The 19,107-nt window shown below is 40.6% G+C and overlaps 1 protein-coding gene across 4 annotated transcripts in view; it reads left to right on the top strand.

The window, feature by feature from the left end:
• Positions 1–19,107, top strand: part of DAAM1 (dishevelled associated activator of morphogenesis 1) — a 163,061-nt gene that overhangs the window by 68,410 nt on the left and 75,544 nt on the right. For all 4 annotated transcript variants that reach the window (XM_080809656.1, XM_080809658.1, XM_080809657.1 and 1 more), the window contains one exon: positions 15,126–15,215. In XM_080809656.1, coding sequence (XP_080665782.1) covers positions 15,126–15,215 — 90 coding nt within the window. The remainder of the gene's footprint in view (positions 1–15,125; positions 15,216–19,107) is intronic.

Raw genomic sequence — 19,107 nt, forward strand, 5'->3', positions numbered from 1 at the left:
AGGCTATGTCTAATGCACTTCCATTTCTGTGAATTTGCCTCTTCTGGGCATTTCATAGAAATAGAATCATATGATATGTGGTCCTTTGGGACTGTCTTCTTTCACGTAGCATGATCTTCTCCGTTTATCCATGTTGTAGTGTGTATCAGTACTTCATGGCCTTTTGTGGCTGGATAATACTCCGCTGTGTGGACGTACCACATTTTGTTTATCCATTGACCGTTGATGGACATTTGGGTTGTTGCCAGTCTTTAGCTATAAAAAATATTGCTGCTGTAAACGTCATTCATATACAAGTTTTTGCATGGAAATAGATTTTCAATTCTCATGGGTGTAGACCTAAGTGTGGAATTTCTGGGCCATATGATAACAGAGTTATGTTTAACTTTTAAGGAATTGCCAGACTGTTTTCCAAACTGGCTACACCATTTCACATTCCCACCTGCAGTGTGTTAGGGTTCCAGTTTGACCCCATCTATGCCAGCACTTGTTATTACTTCCTACAGATTGACCTGCTGATTTTAAAGCTATTTTGTAGCTCCTGGAGAACTGAGGGCATGTAACTTGGACATTTTTTAAACTAATTAATTACTTATTTTTGTGAGTTGTCAAATAGAAATAGCCTCTGTGCTATAATTTTTAACTGATTTGGTATATTTTAAAAAATACTCAGTTGAGAGCTTATGTAATTTCTGCTAACTGTGTATTTTATGCCTTTCAAGCATCAATCCTTTTTTTCCTGTATTACCTCCCCCACCTGCTTGCCCCACTTTTTTTGCTTTGTCCTTTGCTTTAGCCACAAACTGAGCATATCCAACCTAAGACTCAATACTGTTCCCATAAAATAAGATTTAGCTATGCTCTTTCCACCAGCTCTTAAAGGTCTTAGATTTTTTTTTGCCAACCTATTTGAAGACTCCTAGGCATTATAACTCTACAAGTGGTCCTTATTCAAGTAACTGTTTCATCTCAATGTTAGAAGATTTCCTTTGGGATGAACAGAAGAATGTATCATTAATTGACTGGCCATTTCTTTTGGGGTACATGCGTGTGATAACTGGTGAACAAAGCAATCATGGTTCTTCACGAATTTGTAGGACTGAAGGTTTAGTGGGGGAAACTAAACACGTAATCTTACCTCGTGTGCCCAAGGATTATGAGGGGCTTCTCCCCAGTGTATACTTTTGGGGAAGCATGTTCAGTTCCCTTTTTTCACAAGGAGGGAGTTCCACTCACAGGTTCCTGTGTATAACCCTAGCTCTCTTGTCCAGGAACTCCTAGCTTCTCTTCCAGCTCCTTTTGGGGATATCCATAGTTGAGTCCCTCTCTCTTCCTCAGTTTCTCTACGAATCAACCTGCTTTCCGGAAACACATTTTGTAGCCCTTGGTGCTATGAATTTCCTAGGAGTGAGCCCCCTTGGGGAGTTCTGCAGTTGTACTGCTGGTGGGTAAGTGTCTAATTCAGCATTGAAATCTCAGCAAGGCCACTTGTCTGCAGGTGAAAGTTGGGTTCTCCAACCCCACTTGCATGCATGAAAAAGAAGGTATTTGATTTCCTTTCTAGCTTGGCTCCTTAGCTTAACTGTCAGCGAATTCCAAACTTGCTATTTGCTGACACCTACCCCCAAACCCCACAGATTCCTAACCTAGTGGGGAAGGGTCCTGGAAGGCTTTGGGGCAAGTTTCATTTGATGTAAGACGTAAAAATCAAGTAGGAATATCCAGGTAAAGTGGAGAGAGGAGTGTTACAGACTGTGAGAACAGCATATATAGGGGGCTGGGAGGTGAGAAAAATCATAGAAGTCTCAAGGAACAGAAAGCTGAGTGTAGATGGAACATGAAATAAGAGGCTTCTGAGAAGAGGTTCTGGAAAAGGAGATGGGAATGATTGTATTATTGATTTAGTTATATATCTTAGATTCTTACTGAATGAGGGGACAGTACCTCTGCTTTCTTATAGTTTTCTCAGCAAACCAAATATATTAAAGTACAGCAAAATATTTTGCTGTCTGATTACATATACAAAAATAACCATTGCTCTTGGCAGTCTCAGTGAAGTGTTGATAAGTTTAGCAAAAGGTGTCCTGTCTTGTTGAATAGATTCTGTTTTCACTTGAGTCCAGTTGTTGAGATGAGATGCTTTCTTGCTGCAACGTATACCTCCTCAGGGTACTTTAGTTTTGAAACGAAAAGGAAAGAGAGAATTAGGAGGAGGCCCCTTCTGCTCTTCTACCCAGTGCATGGACTCCACACACTTGGAGCTCATGGGCTAAGGGTTTCAAACCTACAGACTATTCTACAGCAACAGTGATATTGGAACTGGTGTTCCCTCAGCTCTCTTGTCTTATAGAACATGCAGATGTCCAACTGCTTTGCCTGGCTGAGATTTTAGGTGAGAAACCAGGTTTCGGGCAAACCTGGTTATGGTTTTGAAGTGTTTTGCACCAAATCTCCACTCTTCTAGTTCACACGTTGTTTTCTGTATTTGGATTCAGTTTCATAGATTTATTAGAGGAAAGCTTTCATTTCTAATACAGTAAGTACATCACTATGAATTTATGACTACTTGGAAATATGCATCATGGACCCAACTTTTCCCAAATCTGAAATGTGACCAGTTACATTTTAAACTTTTCGGGTTTATCTGTCTTCTTCTGAATCCACTCCTTTGTCTTCATTTGTTTGGCCAATCGGTCTAATGTTTTGGGATAATAGACTATAGAGTGCTGTGCCTTCCAAGAAATGTAAACTATGTTAAAGAAATTTATTTAAAAATGTGTTATTGATCACAAAACTACCATTTATACTATTGAGCATTGCCAATGAAAATTAAATCTCAATGGGGAACGTGGCAATGATGGATACCATAGGTTGATGGGAAGATTTGTATCCTCATAAATACAATTACTCACTATAGGTCAGTTTTATTATTACTAATTCCTGGGGACATTAGTAGCCAGCATAGAATTTGAGAAATGAAGATAGCAGGAATGAGAGAATTTAGTTGACATATCAGAGTCAGATGAATACACAGTCAAGGTAAGCTGCGCCAGCGGAATTCACTTGGGAATCTATATCAGTAATCTTTTCATTTTTCAATATATTCTGAAGTCACTTTGGTATGAAAGGAGCTACAGGAATCCAAATTTGTCTTACAGATTTACCAGTGTACAAATTTTGTTCTTTTCCTAGCTACGTGAAATTTTACTCATCTTCTCAGGCTGCCAACATAATTTCTTTTATTACTAGGACTATCTTAAGCTCTTTTTAATAAAAATTCTTCCATTATCACTAGAATTGATGACAAGTTTCAACACTTTTTATCTCTTTGTTTTTAGAACTCGCCTTTCACACTAAGGCCATGACTAAGAATAGAACATTTCTCATAGGAGCTATTCAGTTCCCCATCTCCAAAAAAAGATTTAAGAATTGGGTAGCAAGAACATTTAATTTTAACCTGATTGAAGGAAAAAAAAACCTAGTTATAAGGAATCCTAGTTTTAATCTATTGTTTCTTAGAGTCTAAAGGATTGCTCAATAATTAAGCAGAGAAAATCAGACCGTATAAAGACTTCAAAGAAATGTTAGAATAGTCTCAAAGTGTTCAGTTGTCTGGAAGCCAAAAATCAGAATCCAGTGAAAAAACTGATATTAAAATTGTTCTATTTCCATGAGGTTAAAATTCTTTTCATTTGACAAACCTATAAAGGTCAACGAGAAAATTCTGTTTAGCTAAAGGACATGATTAGTTGACAATGTAGAAGAAAATATATTGAGTAGATCTTCCCCTGACTCTGGCATTTTTGGATACCTTGACTTGATGAGTTTATAGAAAAATGTTTAGAACGGTATGAAAATACGCAATACATCACAGAGGTAAGTGGGAAAGCAGATATGGGCTTAAATGTGTTCAGTGCTGAAATCCCTAAGTAGTAGATGTGAATGGTTGCCAATACATGGTCAATTTGCAGATGACCAAAAAAAAAAAAAAAAAGATCCCAAACCCAGAACTTTATAAACAAATTATTTTGGCACTGAGAACAACTGATGATTTGTGATACAGGGTGATGTTAATGTAGGTGCTTTTGCTTGCTTATATCTGTTATACTTCTGAACAGAACATTATATTACTTATGAGAATCAAAGTAGGGTTGGCAGTGTAGATCTTCATCCCAATGGATAGTCTACATTTCTTTGTACTGTTTGGAGGCCTTGTCTGGTTAAAGACAGTGAGGTGGACAGCAGGCTTCTTAAGTTCCCTTCTTGTCTTCTGATTTACTACACAAGAACAGTAAAGCTTAAGGTAAAACCACAAAACCATTTTATTCCTTCTAGTACTAAATTTATGTTTTATCTCACCAAGATCATTCCAAGTGTCCTTTTCTATAGGCTATTATTAAGTATAGATTTTTGACTCCATGTTAGATACTTTGTTATAAGTCAATACACTTATTTCTGGGTGTTTCTTAACTTAGATTATAGGGACTGAAATGGGAGGGGGATTGTGGAGAGATGGAGGAAAGAAACATGAAAACTTTTTTTTCTTTTAATACAAATAGCTGCAAAACCGTCTCTGAACTAGTAATGCTAGAAAATGGTTACAAGTCACCTTGGCCGTGATGAATTTCAGTACTATGAATTCTAAAGAGACTGAGCAGTATATACGTACTTAGCTTTTGACTACAATTTAAAATCTGATTATTTAACTTAATCCACAGGCTACCATGTGCAAATTACACAAAGTCAGCCTCCTCTATTGACTTGCCAACTCTCTACATGTCCCCGTATAAATCAGTCCAGGTTTTAGAAGACTGGGAAAATAATTCCATCTCCACAAGTCATGTGGTTTAGTAAGCTTTCAAGTGTAATTTTGAAAATGTGTTTCAGTAATGGCTAGAACAATCTGGTAGTTTGTATAAATAACTGCGCATGAGAATATATATTGATGCATTGGGATTCATCTAAACATCATTTGTTCACATAAAACATATGTCACATGGCCTATGGGAGGTAAATGCCCAGTACGTGGGTGGTGTATTTCAGTTCTAACTGTCCTCAATTTTATCTGCTGTACTTGGAATCCCGCCCCCCATCTTCAATTCCCAGAATTACTCAGGAATTTTAGACTGTTTCTTGGTGTGTGTTATAGGAGCTCAGTACCAGTTACATCTTTTAGTTATGATTTTTTTGGCTTATGGGTAAAGAACCACATCTCTGTATAGTTTTTGGAAAATAAGATTTAAAAATGTAGCAGTTTTTCTCCTCTTGTCCAATTTTAAATGAATCCACTGGAAACACCCTACAGCTGCTGTTTATTTCATTATGCAGTGGAATATTTAAGAATTAAATTAAACCAAATAACTGAAAGCTCACTTAGAATGTATATACAGGTTGTTTATAGGAAAGGTGGTCATTTCTTGGATGTAGAAGAAAAAGCCAAGTCCTTTGTCATCTTTTAAACAATCAGATGGTACGAGTTTATTCCCATATGGACACTCATCATGTTAATCCTTCTATGAATAGACACCTCTACATTTTCAGAGAGCAGAATGACACACAGGCATTGTAATCTGGCTTTTTCATCCTCGGGAACCCTAGTGCCCGGAGTGGGGTGTGGCCCAGAGTGGGTACTCAGTAAATGCTTATGGCCTGCATGAGTAACAAATTACTAAAGGTTAATACTTGAGATGCTCAGTAGCTATTTTAATGTGTATGTGTGTGCATATGTGCGTGAATTCACGACTGCTGAATCCTCCAGTGGTTGGGTATATGTATTCTGAATTATTCTCGAAGTAGAAGTGATAGATTTGGGCTGATCCTTGTGCCCTTCCTGTCCCCCATCCACCTGTTACCATTCTCTTTGGTTCTGTTCTTCATATGGGAGCACCAAAGTGTCTAGCATCAACGGTAGCAGCTTGAGAGGACAAGGTTGATAATGTTTGAGAATTATTTCCTGTCCAGTCTCTCTACCATAAGTGACTTGATAAAATAAATAGCTGCAGTGTGGGAAGAGACCTATTCTACTAAATGTCTTATGACCCAAATAAAACGTAAGTGTCCGCTGAGCTGCCAAAAAGTCTCTGAAGAGCTTGCTGAGCCGGTGCAGCAAGGGCCTGGGCTGGCAAGAGCAGTACAGGTGTCATTGAGGGAAGGGGAACTTATTTAAACTCTACGCTGGTTCTTTGTCCCACGAGATGAAGTCCCTCCATGCATTCAGTTAGGGAAACACTGCTTAGAAATTCTTTGTATTAAGCCTTGTCAACAGAAGTTCTACCAGATTATAGATGTAAAAACTGGATATTTAGATATTTAGGTGGCTGGATGGATACTGGGAGATGATTTTAACATATACTTAGAACAGAGTTATTTAAGATTCCTGCAACACTGCTGGTGATGTATACTACTTAAAAATTAAAGTTGCTCTAATGAGTTTCTGATGGTAATAACACAGAGAAGCTGAATGAGAAGCCTACAGGTTTAGTAACAGGTTTTGTCTAGCAAACTGGTTATGGTTTGCATTGCCTACTGTTAAAGAAAGGAAAGGAAATAGTATAAAACACTTAACCATTGGTATTAAGAACTAAAAATTATTTCTCTTAGTCAGCCTTTGCTTGTGGGATCTCACTTCTTATTTTTATATATCGAATGAAAACATGTCTATCAGACACAGAGAACATGTCTGTGTAGGTGAGTCATATTGTGGTATTTCATGTAATGACTAAGAATGTTGGCAGAAATCTTACTGGCTAAAAACCTTCAAGGTTCTCTTGTGTGTACACATCCATTTTGGGATTTAAAGCACTCTGTTGTTTTCCATTTATGTTTTTCCTGACTGGTTAGGAGCAGGTAATAAGTCACTGAATGTACTTCTATTTAAAATGACTAATACGGAGTGTCACTTTCAGATTTCAAACCACCGCCGGAAAGGTAAAGGACTATTCTCAGGGTCACTGTTGTTAAATTTTAGAGCTGAATTGGCAATCTGTGACTTATGGATGTGACGGTCACTTGCTGTGGTGGGGTTAGATGTTCATATATTTGATGCAGTTTCTCCGCCTAACAGTACAGTTTCTCTCTACGTTTGTAAAACTAATTTGGCCTTTTTTCCCACGACATTATACTTATCACTATGTCGTATGACTTAAGGCCTAGTCCCCTGTGCCTCCGAGCATCTGACTTTTTTCTGGTACTGTTGAGTTATGGGTTGGAGGGAGAGAGTTAGTGACAGAGAGGGTTAAATCCAGCAAGGGCTAACTTAGGGTGTATGTGAAGTGACCTGGAGCATTGCTGCCTAGGGGTATGTGGGGAAGTCTTTGGTGGGTAGGGCTGGGGTGGGTGAATTGGGCCTCCATGCTGTGGGCAAATACCTGAAGTATGCAATTTGAAGGAAAAAAGTTAGCTTTGTCTGAGTAAGAATAATTAGAAATTCCATGAGGTCCGAACATTGAGTCAGATGGCTGGTTACCTGGTCAAGGACCACTAAAAAACAAAAACAAAAACATACAAAGCAGTAAGTTGATTGACAGGGTGACCCCAGGACCTGTCTTAGCTTCTTGTCTTCTCATTTTTTTTAATTCTCTCCCCACCCTGACAGAGCATTAATTGCATGTCCTCCTACCTCTGCATGATACATTAGTATGTGTGTGAAGAGTTAGCTTAACTCATTAGAAATAGAAATCCAGAATTCCTTTGTTAAAGATTTCTCTTGTAGTCTGGAAACGTATTTGTTGGCTCATTGAAATGTATTGATTTGGTGAATTTTCAAAGAGTAAATGCTTTCAATATTGTTTTGGAAGTTTTATAAATAACTCCCTATTTCAATTTAGCTAAGTCTCTGAAAAGAGCTCTTTCAACTCATTCAAGACCCTTATTGTATATTTTTTCAAAATTCCTTCCCTTGCTTTATCTAGCAAATCAATCCATTTCCTTAGATTTATTTGTACTGTGCCAATTGTTTTATGATTTATATAGATTTCTTTACAGTGCTGCCTGCTTCTGTGGAGTATAGGACCAGTGAGATTTCTTTGTACAGAACCTTTTAGAAGTGGGTCTTAATAATACGCTTTGTTAGTGATGAAGCCTAGAGCTTTAGTTCCCACAGCTGGGCTTCTCTCAGAGGTACTTTTTTCTTAATAAAAAGTGTATCATTTATACCTTTTTCCAAGATACTATATATCAAATATATATTTTATGAAGATATTAAAAACATGATATGTTCTCTAAGAAAAGCCTATAGGCTTTTGTTTGCTGGTTTTAGTTTTCAAGAAGCTTGAGTTCGGAGGGGAAGAGGAACAATGCTTTGTGTGAATGTTTCTCCTTTTATCACTGGCTAAATTATTTTCCTATTTAACTTAAAACTCTGTCCAACAAGGAATAATATGAAAGAAAATTTTGTGACCAGTGAAAGGAGCTGGGCTATCCAAGTCTAGGGCGTAGGAGTAGGAGCTGAATTTGTTCTGCTTGTCTTGGCATTAATTGACAGTCCCCAAAATAATATCTGACTTAGCATGATTGTAAAACAAAACAAAACAAAACAAAACAAAAAGTAAGGTGATCTAGGAGCCTCCAGGATGCTGCCTGGGATTTGGGCTAATTACATTTGTTAATCTCTGTGGAAAACTTGCTTATTAATTCACAGAGTCACAGAGGAGCCAACACTTTTCTGTAGAGCCACCAGTAGGGAAAAATGAAAAATAAAACACTGAGAAGGTTCTTGAGGATTTATCATTAAATTTAACTTATCATTTAATTTAATATTAAGGGACCTTAGGGGAAATACTATCTCTTGGTCTAATGGAATGCATATTAATAGAATCCATATATAATTTTCAAGGGAAGGCTATTTCATAGAAGTGATCTTTGGTTTCAAACAAAAGCTGTGTCTGAAATTTTAACCGTTCCCAGAGCAAATGACTTAGCCTAAAGGGGACCACATTTTTCCTTTTCTTTACACCCCCACCCCCAAATCAGGTTCTCTTCTAAGCCAACTCCTTGGTTTATCAGAAATTTGGTTCAGTCAGAAATTTCCTTCCTTATGGTTTACCCAAGGTTATATTTTTTCTACTCTGAATTTTTTCTTTTCCTTAGGGTTCGAACAACCAAGCTTGATTCTATTTCTTTAGCAGCATATTGAGATGTAATTTTACGTTCTATAGAATTCACCTATTGTAAGAGTACAGTTCAGTGAGTTTTAGGAAATGGATGCAGCTGTGCAGCGATTGCCACCATCCTGCTCCAGAACCTCTCCAACCACCCTGCCCATCTGCATCAGTCCCATCTGCCTCTAGCCCCAGACAGCCACCAGTTGGCTTTCTGCCCCATAGATGTACTTTTTCTAAAAATCTCACGTAAAGAGGTACTGAGATACAGTGATCCGGCTTTGTTTTCCAGGATTGCCTTTTTCAATATTTGGATTAAGTGTCAAAATGAAAAATCTCTGTAATCTGTAATATTACTTTGAAGTGATGTCAGAGTTTGAAGGACCTAATATGTCAAGGTGGCTTTCAAATTAGTTTGTATGACTTTCTTTTTCCTCCTCTGTCAACTGTGATTTTATTGTCCTCTTTGTCCACAGGTGGAAAAGAGAGAAGGCAAAAGGCATCCAGCTATTCTGAATTTAAAGAAGGACCCCAGGAGTCAGGTCTAGGAGACATGGAGTAAGATTCAAACACAGAAGCTAAACTAAAACTAGGCAGCTTCCATAAGAAACCATAGAATACTTTTTGACCTGCAAGCTACAAAGCTCCCTCAGAGAAGACAAAAAGCACTAACTCTAGAAGAAAGGATTAATACATTAGACATCATTGAAATCAAAATACTTAGTGATCAAAATAGATTATTAACAAAATAAAAAGGCAAGCTATAGCCTAGCAGAAATAGTCTCTATATACCCAGGACCAAGGAGCTGTTTCCAAAATAGGTAACGAATGTCTCTAATGCAATAAAGACAGGTCGCTCAATGAAACTGGGCAGAAGACTTGGATAGTTCACAAAAGAACACGTGGGAGTGGCCACGTGAGAAGGTATATTCACCAGTTATCAGGGAAATGCAAATTAAAACTACATTGAGATAACTCGTCAAATAAACTAGATGGTTAAAATTAAAAAGATATAGCACCACATTTTGGTGAAAATGTGGGGCAACTAGAGCTGCCATCTATTGCTAATGGAGAGTGAGATGACACAATCAGTTTCTCAAGGGTAGAGGGCTACAACCACTTCAGTGCCTACCCTGGCCAAACTGAAGATTGTATTAAGATCCGTATGTTTCACTGTATGTACATTTTACTGCCCAGAAAAGGGGAGGGGTTAATCTTCGAAATACGCTGATGATTACTATATCCTACAATAATCCTCTCCCTTCGTCCCTCCCTTTCTTCCTCCCGGCTTTCCCTCGTGCCCTCCCCTTACTTTTTTGCGGGGAGGGGGCAATCCAGCCATGTCAGATATTGTTTCAGAACAATAATTAGTCAATTAATGGCAGAGATGAATAGAACAAATTCAGTTCCTGCCCTCTGGGCACGAGTCCAGGACAGGAGTCAGACATGCCAATAACATGACAGTCACTATGTGGTAAATGCCGTAAGCGGAGGCAAGAATAGGGGAGCGGCTCATCCAGGAGAGTGAAGGTGGGCCATCTGGAGGGAAATACCGTGCTACCTTGACAGAGCTTGGATGAATGGGACTGATCCTTAGATATGGTGGTAAAGGCTTTCTGAAAAAGGGAACAGCAGGTGCAAAAGTTTAAAAAGTGGGCAATTTGTGACCAGAAGTGCTAAAAGGTGGCTGGTGGCAGCAGAAAAGGAGAAGGGATAAGTCAGTGCATCACAAACGACCTCTACCTACCTGCTGAGGAATTTTGGACTTTATCCTGAAAAGAAAGGGAACCACTGAGGCTTTCTATCTATCATCCTGTCTTCCTAACTAGATTCTTAAATTCCATGAAATCAAGGTCTGTTATTCATCTTTGTATTCTTTGTAATGTCTGGCCAGGGTCCTGGAATGGGTAGGACAGCGAGGAAATGTTGACTGATCTCTAAGGCTGTGATAGTCTCTTGGAGTCTTGCATGCTTGATTCAGCCGTATTATTAAAATGGAATGAGTCAGAGCAGAGATACTTTTGGAATGGAGGGGTGGGGGTCTTGTTACACTCTGGGCCTTGTGCCGGGGCACTCCCAGCCATTATCTAATTTAATCTATGTCATTCTTACTCAGAATCTGCCAGTAACCTCCGGTTGCTCTTAAGAGAAAGACCAAAGTTCATAGTATCCTTCAAAGCTACTGTTCACTGCCTGCTGTACTTTTTACCTATTTAGTTCCTATTCATCTCTCAGCTTTCACTTCACTTCCTTGGGGCAGCCTTCATTGCCCTACCTTTCCCCACAACAGGCAGACTGTCAGAGCTCAGCTTCCTGTGTGATCGTATCGTGGTTCATGAGATTATTTGATTTCCCTTTTTCTCGCTCAAGAATATGAGCTCTGTGATACTTTTTTGTCCCTTGCACCTAGCACAATGCCTGGCATTTAATAAATACAAAACAAAATTTGGTTGCATGATCTAATCCTTGAGACAATTCTGTCAGATACATATTATCATTCTCATTTCTCAGGTGAAGAAATTGAAGTCCAGAGGTTAAGTCACTTGCGCAAGTTTGCATAACCCATGAGAGCCAGACCTGGAACTCAGGGATGGCTGATGACAGCATCTTCCTCTTTTGGCTCGTGGCCACTCAGTAGGCTTTGAGTGCCACAGATGGATACATTTTCATACTTGCATCAGTGTTGTGATTTTACCTACCTGCTGAATGATCAACAGAATGGACAGTCTGGTGGTTAAGAACGTGGGCTCTGTAGAATAGTCCCAACCCCAGCTCCTTCTCCACCATTTACTAGCTTGGTTACCTTGAGGAAGCTACTTAGTCTTTCTAGGACTCAGTTTCCTGGAAGATGGGGTAACAGTATCCACTTAATAGGATTGTTGTGAAAATAAATTAGTTCCTATAAAACAGTACTACTGAGCACGCAGAAGGTGCTCAATAGTTGTTAGCTATTACTGTTACCAGCATCCATTTAGTTCTTCCCCATTTTCTTTTTCTTTAAATTTCTTAAATTATAATATTTTTAAAAGATAGATTTATTTATTTATTTATTTATTTGCGGTGGGGGAGAGAGACAGGGAGAGAAAGCATTGCAGCAGTGAAGGGGGGTTGGAAGAGCAGAGGGAGAGAATCTTAAGCAGGCTCCATGCCCAGTGTGGAGGCCATTATGGAGCTTGGTCTCATGGCCCTGAGATCATGACCGGAGCCAAAATCAGGAGTTCCACGTTTAACTGACTGAGCCACCCAGGCACTACCCGCCCTCCCCATTTTCTTACTGTAATTCAAAATTATATCCAACGACCCTGTAGCAACTTAAAAAATTTTTTTTTTCTGGAAATTCTCTTTTTGCTTAAAACCATCTGCTTCTAAGTCCTAGTTCAACTGTGAAGCATTATTCTACCTCTAAGAGCAAAATACAGTAGTATTAATACTTATTAATACTCTTTGCTGTGAATTTCTAGGTTTTAGGCTTTACCTGTTTATACCTCTGCTCAGTTAGCACAAACAGTGCTGTTACAGGAGTAGTGTTGTTTTCTCTCACAAATCCCGGACCTTTTCCCCAAAGTAAGCACCATATTATTGAGCTGTTTGAATAACTGACCTAAACCTGCCCCCCCACCCCCACCCAAAGAAAAACCCCAGTGGTCGGGAAGTGATTTATGTCACAGTATTTTCCTCATTCATCAATAGGTGAGAGCAAGTATGACTTAACAGGAAATTTAAAAAAGAAGAAAGTAAGAAAAACAATCACTTCACATATATAATAGTTGTATGCAAAAATCTTAACATTTTTAGCATGTTCCCTCACGGTGGGATTTTCTGTAAATATCTTTTATTCCTTCCCTGATTGTTCATTGTTAAAATTCTTAACCAGTTTCTTGCACTTAGGGTGTCATAGTACGTGGGTGTGTGTTTTAGTGACTTAACTATTTACCTTGCTCTTAAAAGAAAATAGCACCTGATCTATGTCTAAATGATGAGAGAAATAACAATACTGCAGCCACCCAGCTAACCCGCCCTGTGCCAAGCATTACCCCATACTCAGTCCATATTGCTCATCTTCACAATAGCCCTGCAAGAGGAATGATATGCCCATCCTGGAGATGAGGAAGTAGAGACTTAAGGAGATGAGCAGCTTCCCCAGGAAGCTCACAGCATATCAGGCTCTGAGTGGCTGGGCCCTGGACATGTAGGTGGTAACAGAATAAGGGCAGAAGGGCTAAATTGTAGCAAACCTGGCAAAGTTAAGTTGGGGTTTTAAATGGGAGACCTCAAAGGCAGGCTGAGGAATATATAATGTATTTTGTCAGTGTGTGGAACTAATGAAGTTTTTTGAACTGGGAGCTCAAAACCGCACAGGAGCTCGATTTTTAAGGCATGGGTCTTAAAGTGTGCCCGGACCAGCAGCATCAGCCACACTTGGAAACTTTTTAGATGATCAGATGTTCACATTCGCTCCCACTGGCTCCATCCTTAACTCTGGGTGATCAATGACTTAAGGGGTCCCCCAGATGATGCTGAGGTTCTCTCGGGTTTAAGTACGGCTGCTTTAATGAATTTTGGGTGTGCATGGGGAGGGTGGAGAAGGCAAGAAGGAACAGTGGGGAGGCTACTGCCAGGAGCCGACAGATCGGTTATTAGAGCATAAATTTGGGTGGTTTCATTGGGAATCAAAAAAAGGAAAAATCATGACTCTTTTCACGAAAGAAATAACAGGACTCGATGATAAATGGAGGTAGGAGTATGAGGTGTGAAGCCTGTGTCTACAGGTGGCAGAATTACAGGTCTATACCGAAGACATTCAGAGGGGGAACGTGTTTATATTCCTCAGGGATCGAAGCCTCATTGTGCCTGGGTTTACAGCACCTTTTCATCTGTCTCACAGCCACCAGTCTGCACCCTCACCTAGAGAACTTTCCCTCTACTAAGAAAAATGTACCAGATGCTCCATACCAGTAATACAGACCAGGGATGGTTGAGTTATTAAATGCCAAGAGCTTTTCTCTAAACACTTTATATTCATTATCATATTGTTGTTATTCATTAGTTATGGATGTTTGTAAATTGCCTTCCCTTCGCATCCAATCTAAGCTTCTCTCCCCTGTAAAATTAATGTTTCCAGACACTGATCTGAGAGGCTGAGTCTGGGTTCTGGAGTTTGACAGCTGCGGGCTGAAAACCAGCCCTGTCATTACCAGGTGTGTGGTCTGGAGCAAGTTACTTACCCAATCTCCCACCTAAATTTCCCCCAGCTGGATTACAGCAAGCAGCGTTACTACAATGAGGACGTACTAATGAGTGGACTCAGGGTTGTTGTGAGGACCGAGACAATGCCACATGATGCTTGGTGCATAAAATGCTGAATAAATATTAGTGGGATTTATGACAATGAAGATGCCACGTGCTTGCTCACAATCTTCATCGGCTCTCATGGGTCAAGAGAATAAACTCCTCATTCTGACATTTAAGACTTCTCACAAACTGGTCCCTCCCTGCCTCCCAAAACCTTTCATGTGATGACTCTGCATCATTCCCGTGCTTCTGCTAAGCTGCTCGCTGTCCCCCAAACACACCCCATCTGTTCTTGTGCCCCTGCCTTTGGTTCCCTTGGTCTCCTCCTCTCATGTCCAAGTTCTTCAGGTCCAGCCTGATACTCAGTGTTTGTGGAGCCCCCACCCCCCGCCAGCGAACCCTCATCTATAATATGAGTAATCCAAACTCCGGAGCTGTGATGACCTTTAATGCTCAGTGGGCACTCTATAGCAGCACATGCTTTTCAACACCCTTCAGTAGGTATAGGGCGAGCCTCATCCTTCTTTCTGTGCTCCGTACTCAGCTCCATGCCAGAGATGTGCTTTCTTAATGGTGGCAACACATACCTTGCCTTCTTGGTCTTTCCCAAGTTCATTGAAATATATGTTAGTGGTTTTTGTTTTTTTTTTTTTCTTTTCCCTAATGATGCTGATAACCTCTCCTATAGGAATAACATTTGATCTACGAAATACTAATTATTTTTTTTTCCCTCAGGATGAACTTGACCTGACAGACAAACACAGGGAAGCCATGTTTGCACTTCCAGCTGAGAAAAAATGGCAAATATACTGTAGCAAGAAAAAGGTAAGAGATTCATTGTGTTTATGGTTAACTGGGAAATTATCATTTTTTGTGCCCTTTGCTTTTCCTCTTCACCGCTGAAATTCAGGCAGCTCTTTGTAATGTATAAACCAGATTGTGGCCTTGTTGCTACATGTGCGACACAGTGCTGACACCTTGGATATTATTATGGACACTTCGTGGGACACCTCCCCATGTCCTCCACACCCGTAACCATCATTTGTAAGCCTGTGCAACTGAGACCCAAAACTGTAGTGGTGTACACAAAAATCAAAGTTTCCACCCATTCTTTACATGAAAGTCGTTATCTCGGTGGATTAGGAGTAGTGTTCTGGGATCTCAATCTTCCTTTCCCATCTCCTAGCAACTTTCCATTTCAGTGCCTCTAGGGTGTGGCATTGTCCTCATGGACAATCCAAGGTGGCCAGTCCACCTCTGGCCATTTCATATTACAAACTAAGGATGGAGGAAAGGGGAAGAAGGCAACACCCTTCCCCACCTCCCCTCTTAGAGACATGTTCTGGGAATCATCCACCTGAATTCCCCTCACATCCTACCTTTAGCTACATGGCCTCCGCCTGCAAGGAAAGCAGCCTTTATTCTAGGTCCTGTTACTGTTGGAGAAGGGGAGGATAGATATCAGCACTCATGGTGTGTGCATCACCCCATGGACCGTATCTCCTCAATAAAGTTCACTCTGCCATCTTTAAATCCTGTGGAAATTCTCAGACTATGCCCACTCCAGTTTTGGAACAAGTCAAGTTCATGGCCATCTTTTGTCACTTTTTCTTCTGTTCCAATAGAAACTTGAATCAAGATGGGGTAAATAGGAAGGGCAGGCTAGCACCTAAGGGAAATGTTACCTGTCTCTGGGGCAGTGGACTCTCTAGTTACTCACCCTTGCCTCAAGGAAACAGAAACAACCTCTAGCAGTCCAATGTCTTTTCAAGGCACGGTATGGGTCCAGGACCCTTTTCTTATGCAACTAGTGCATTTGCACATGTGACTCTCTCTCAGCCCCACTGCCTCTTTGCTGCCTTGTTTGGTTGCCATGCCGGCCTTCCAGAAACATCTTGCAGTAGCCAGCCTGTGCCCCTTGGCAGCCCAACTTGGTGTCTCTGTGGGGGAGGCACCATGGCATAACTCCTCTTTGTAACTCCAGCATCAGAACACATTGAAATAAGTGTATGATGACTGAACCACTAATTTGTCACTAGTGTTATACTGAACTGTCAAAATAAATTGAAAGCACAATTAGTTTTCCACCTGAGCAGTTACCGTTGATAAAACCATGTGTGGAGTTTGGTTCTGGGGGCATTTGCTGAGAGATGTGTCCAGCTATAACCTCTCTGTATGGTTTCTGAGCTGCTACCAGATCAGACCAAGTTGTAGTTGTAAGGATTCCTAATCTAGTAGTAACCAGGAAAACATGCTTGTGAATGACTGTGTACTCTTTTCTCTTTGTGCATGGCTCTCTTGTTGAACTGATTGTCATGGCTCAGGAAACAGATGTAATAAACTTGGAAAGGATTTTAAGATAAAAAGTGTTCAGTTCTGGAAGTGATGGCATTGTATGGTCGTGGAAAATAAGGGACCTTTTCACGAGGCCATCTTAAAGACCTACCCCCTGGAACTGAAAAGGAAGAATCTTCAAGTGCCTGTATGCACATAGGACATTGAGTGCAGACTTTCTTCTTCAAGTTAGGAAACAGTATGAAGTGAGGATTGAGAATATACCCTGGAGGAAAGGAAAGGGCAGGAAAATGGGAGCCGCTTACTGAGGGGAAAGTTTTCTTCTTTCCCAGATTTTATTACACCCCTGACAGCAATTGAAAGTTAATCATGGAAACTACTGCCCCTTAGATTAGAAAAGGCAAACCCTGGAGGATAGTAATGACCTTGGACTTGCAGCTGCTGCTCATTTTTCAATTTCCAGGCCGATCAAATCCCCTTGCAAACCCTGTCTCATGTGCTCATGGCGAGGTTGCCTTTTCGTAGGAAGATAGATACGGATGTGGCCACTGGCCTCAGAATCCCATTTCTTGCCGGATGGGCCCTTCCTACCACTACCTGCCCAGACTGCACAGATCCTTGAAAGCACAGTCCTCCCGCTAGCTTCATTCTTACAGCCTGGATTCCTTATGTGACAGCCAAGTAGTGGCTGAGTGGGAAAGCCATTTTAACTCTTTAGGGATTTCCATGGGGTCATAGATCTGCCTCACTTTAAAATGGATGCTAGTGTTGCTAAGTTAAGGATTTTCTTGATTAGAGCTTCTCAAAATGTTAAAACTCTGCTATTTGGTCTGCAACTGACCTTTTGGGGAGCTGTCATAAATACGGAAATAATACAATGAATACGAGAACAAAAACTTAAGCATGAAAAGGGCATGATGCTTACCTGTCTTCATATAATGTGATCTCCTAAGGGACAGGTTGCCTATTCTCGAAATGGAGTCCATGCTGGCCATCTTTATTACTAAGAACAGACTGTTTTTCTTGGACCATATCTTAGGTAGTCTTTTCAAATCAGGCTTGTCACCAGCAAGCCAAACCACATGCATTTCTCAGGCCAAGGGAAAGCTACAGACTCATGGCTTCTTAGATTTTTCCATCTTTCAAGATTAGAACCCAGGGCATTACAGACATTCTCACACATAGTGAAGCCATAGAGTCAGGGGCCATGAAAGCCAACAGAAACAGACACATGAGTTGGTGAAAGCAGGCTTTCTGTGTAAAAGTGCATAGCAGTTGTGGAGGCGAATGAGACTGGGAACGGAGGAGGGGCCAGGCCTTCCTCAGCCAAGTGGCTCTCTTCCACCCAATGGGGACTTGAGTCCCAGCAGCGGCTGTCTGCTTATCAAGCCCTGCGCTCGTTTCTCACACTTGCCTCTATCTACATCTCTAGTTGAAAACCCATTTCCAGAGCCAAAATGAAAGCAGCAAAAGTATTTCTAGGACTAAAAGAATTGGAAAGAAATTAATTGGCGGCCTGCCTAATTGAGTAATCCGGGGGAGAGTAAGAGATGGTTGTTGTGGCCTTGTTGAAAGTCCAAACAAATCTGTAAAAACGACTGGACTGGTTGGTCAGCCATCGTTGGTCCTCTGTGGCAGTCAAATGTTTTTTAACATTCGTGAAAGGACCACAAAAAGGTCCTGTTGGTGGGGCTGGAGGTATTTTCAAATAGGAAATGTTTGTGGTTCTTATCTTTAAAGGTAATTCCCTTTTTAGCTCCAATCACAACATACTCTTTTGTTTAAGTGAGGTTTTTCCCAGTCTCTAGCCAGAAACTGCATCTGTTAACAATCTTTTGGATTTTAAACTGAAACTTTTTAAACAATGAACCATCTGACCACGAAAGGCATCTGGCCATGCTGTATTTGCTTATTGTTAACATGATTTTTAAACCCTGGGAAAAGTAAGGAGAGGGCTTTGGAGAGAGAGAAGAAAATGGTACGTATACTGTCTCTCCGCGACGACGATCATACGGGCCCTGGCAGAAACCTTTAATTGTGGTTCTTCACAGGAGTGATTTGCACGAGTTGTGTCACTAACCTGGTCCTTACAGGCCTCTGGAAAACACTTGCTCCCCCTCCTTGAGCTTCCGCGCTTACGGAGTAGGCAAGTGGTGCTGGACGCCGTTAGCTGTAGTGTCCTCAGGAATTTGAGGCCAAGATCAGGATTTGAGGAGAGCACCACTTGCCCTCCTCTTGTTTCTGATCTCTAAAGCCAAGAGTTCAGTAAATGGCTTTGGATTCTCCGTATTTCATGTCTCTACCTTCTTGGGTCTTCTGCAGAGAAGATGAATTTTTTATTCTGCCGCTGAGGGTGTGTTTGACACAAATTTCATTAACTCCTTTAAGAACCTTGCCTGACCTGGCTGTGGGGGAGATATGG

This window comes from Martes martes (genome assembly GCF_963455335.1).
Source record: "Martes martes genome assembly, chromosome: 7".
In the NCBI taxonomy this organism is placed as follows: Eukaryota; Metazoa; Chordata; class Mammalia; order Carnivora; family Mustelidae; genus Martes; species Martes martes.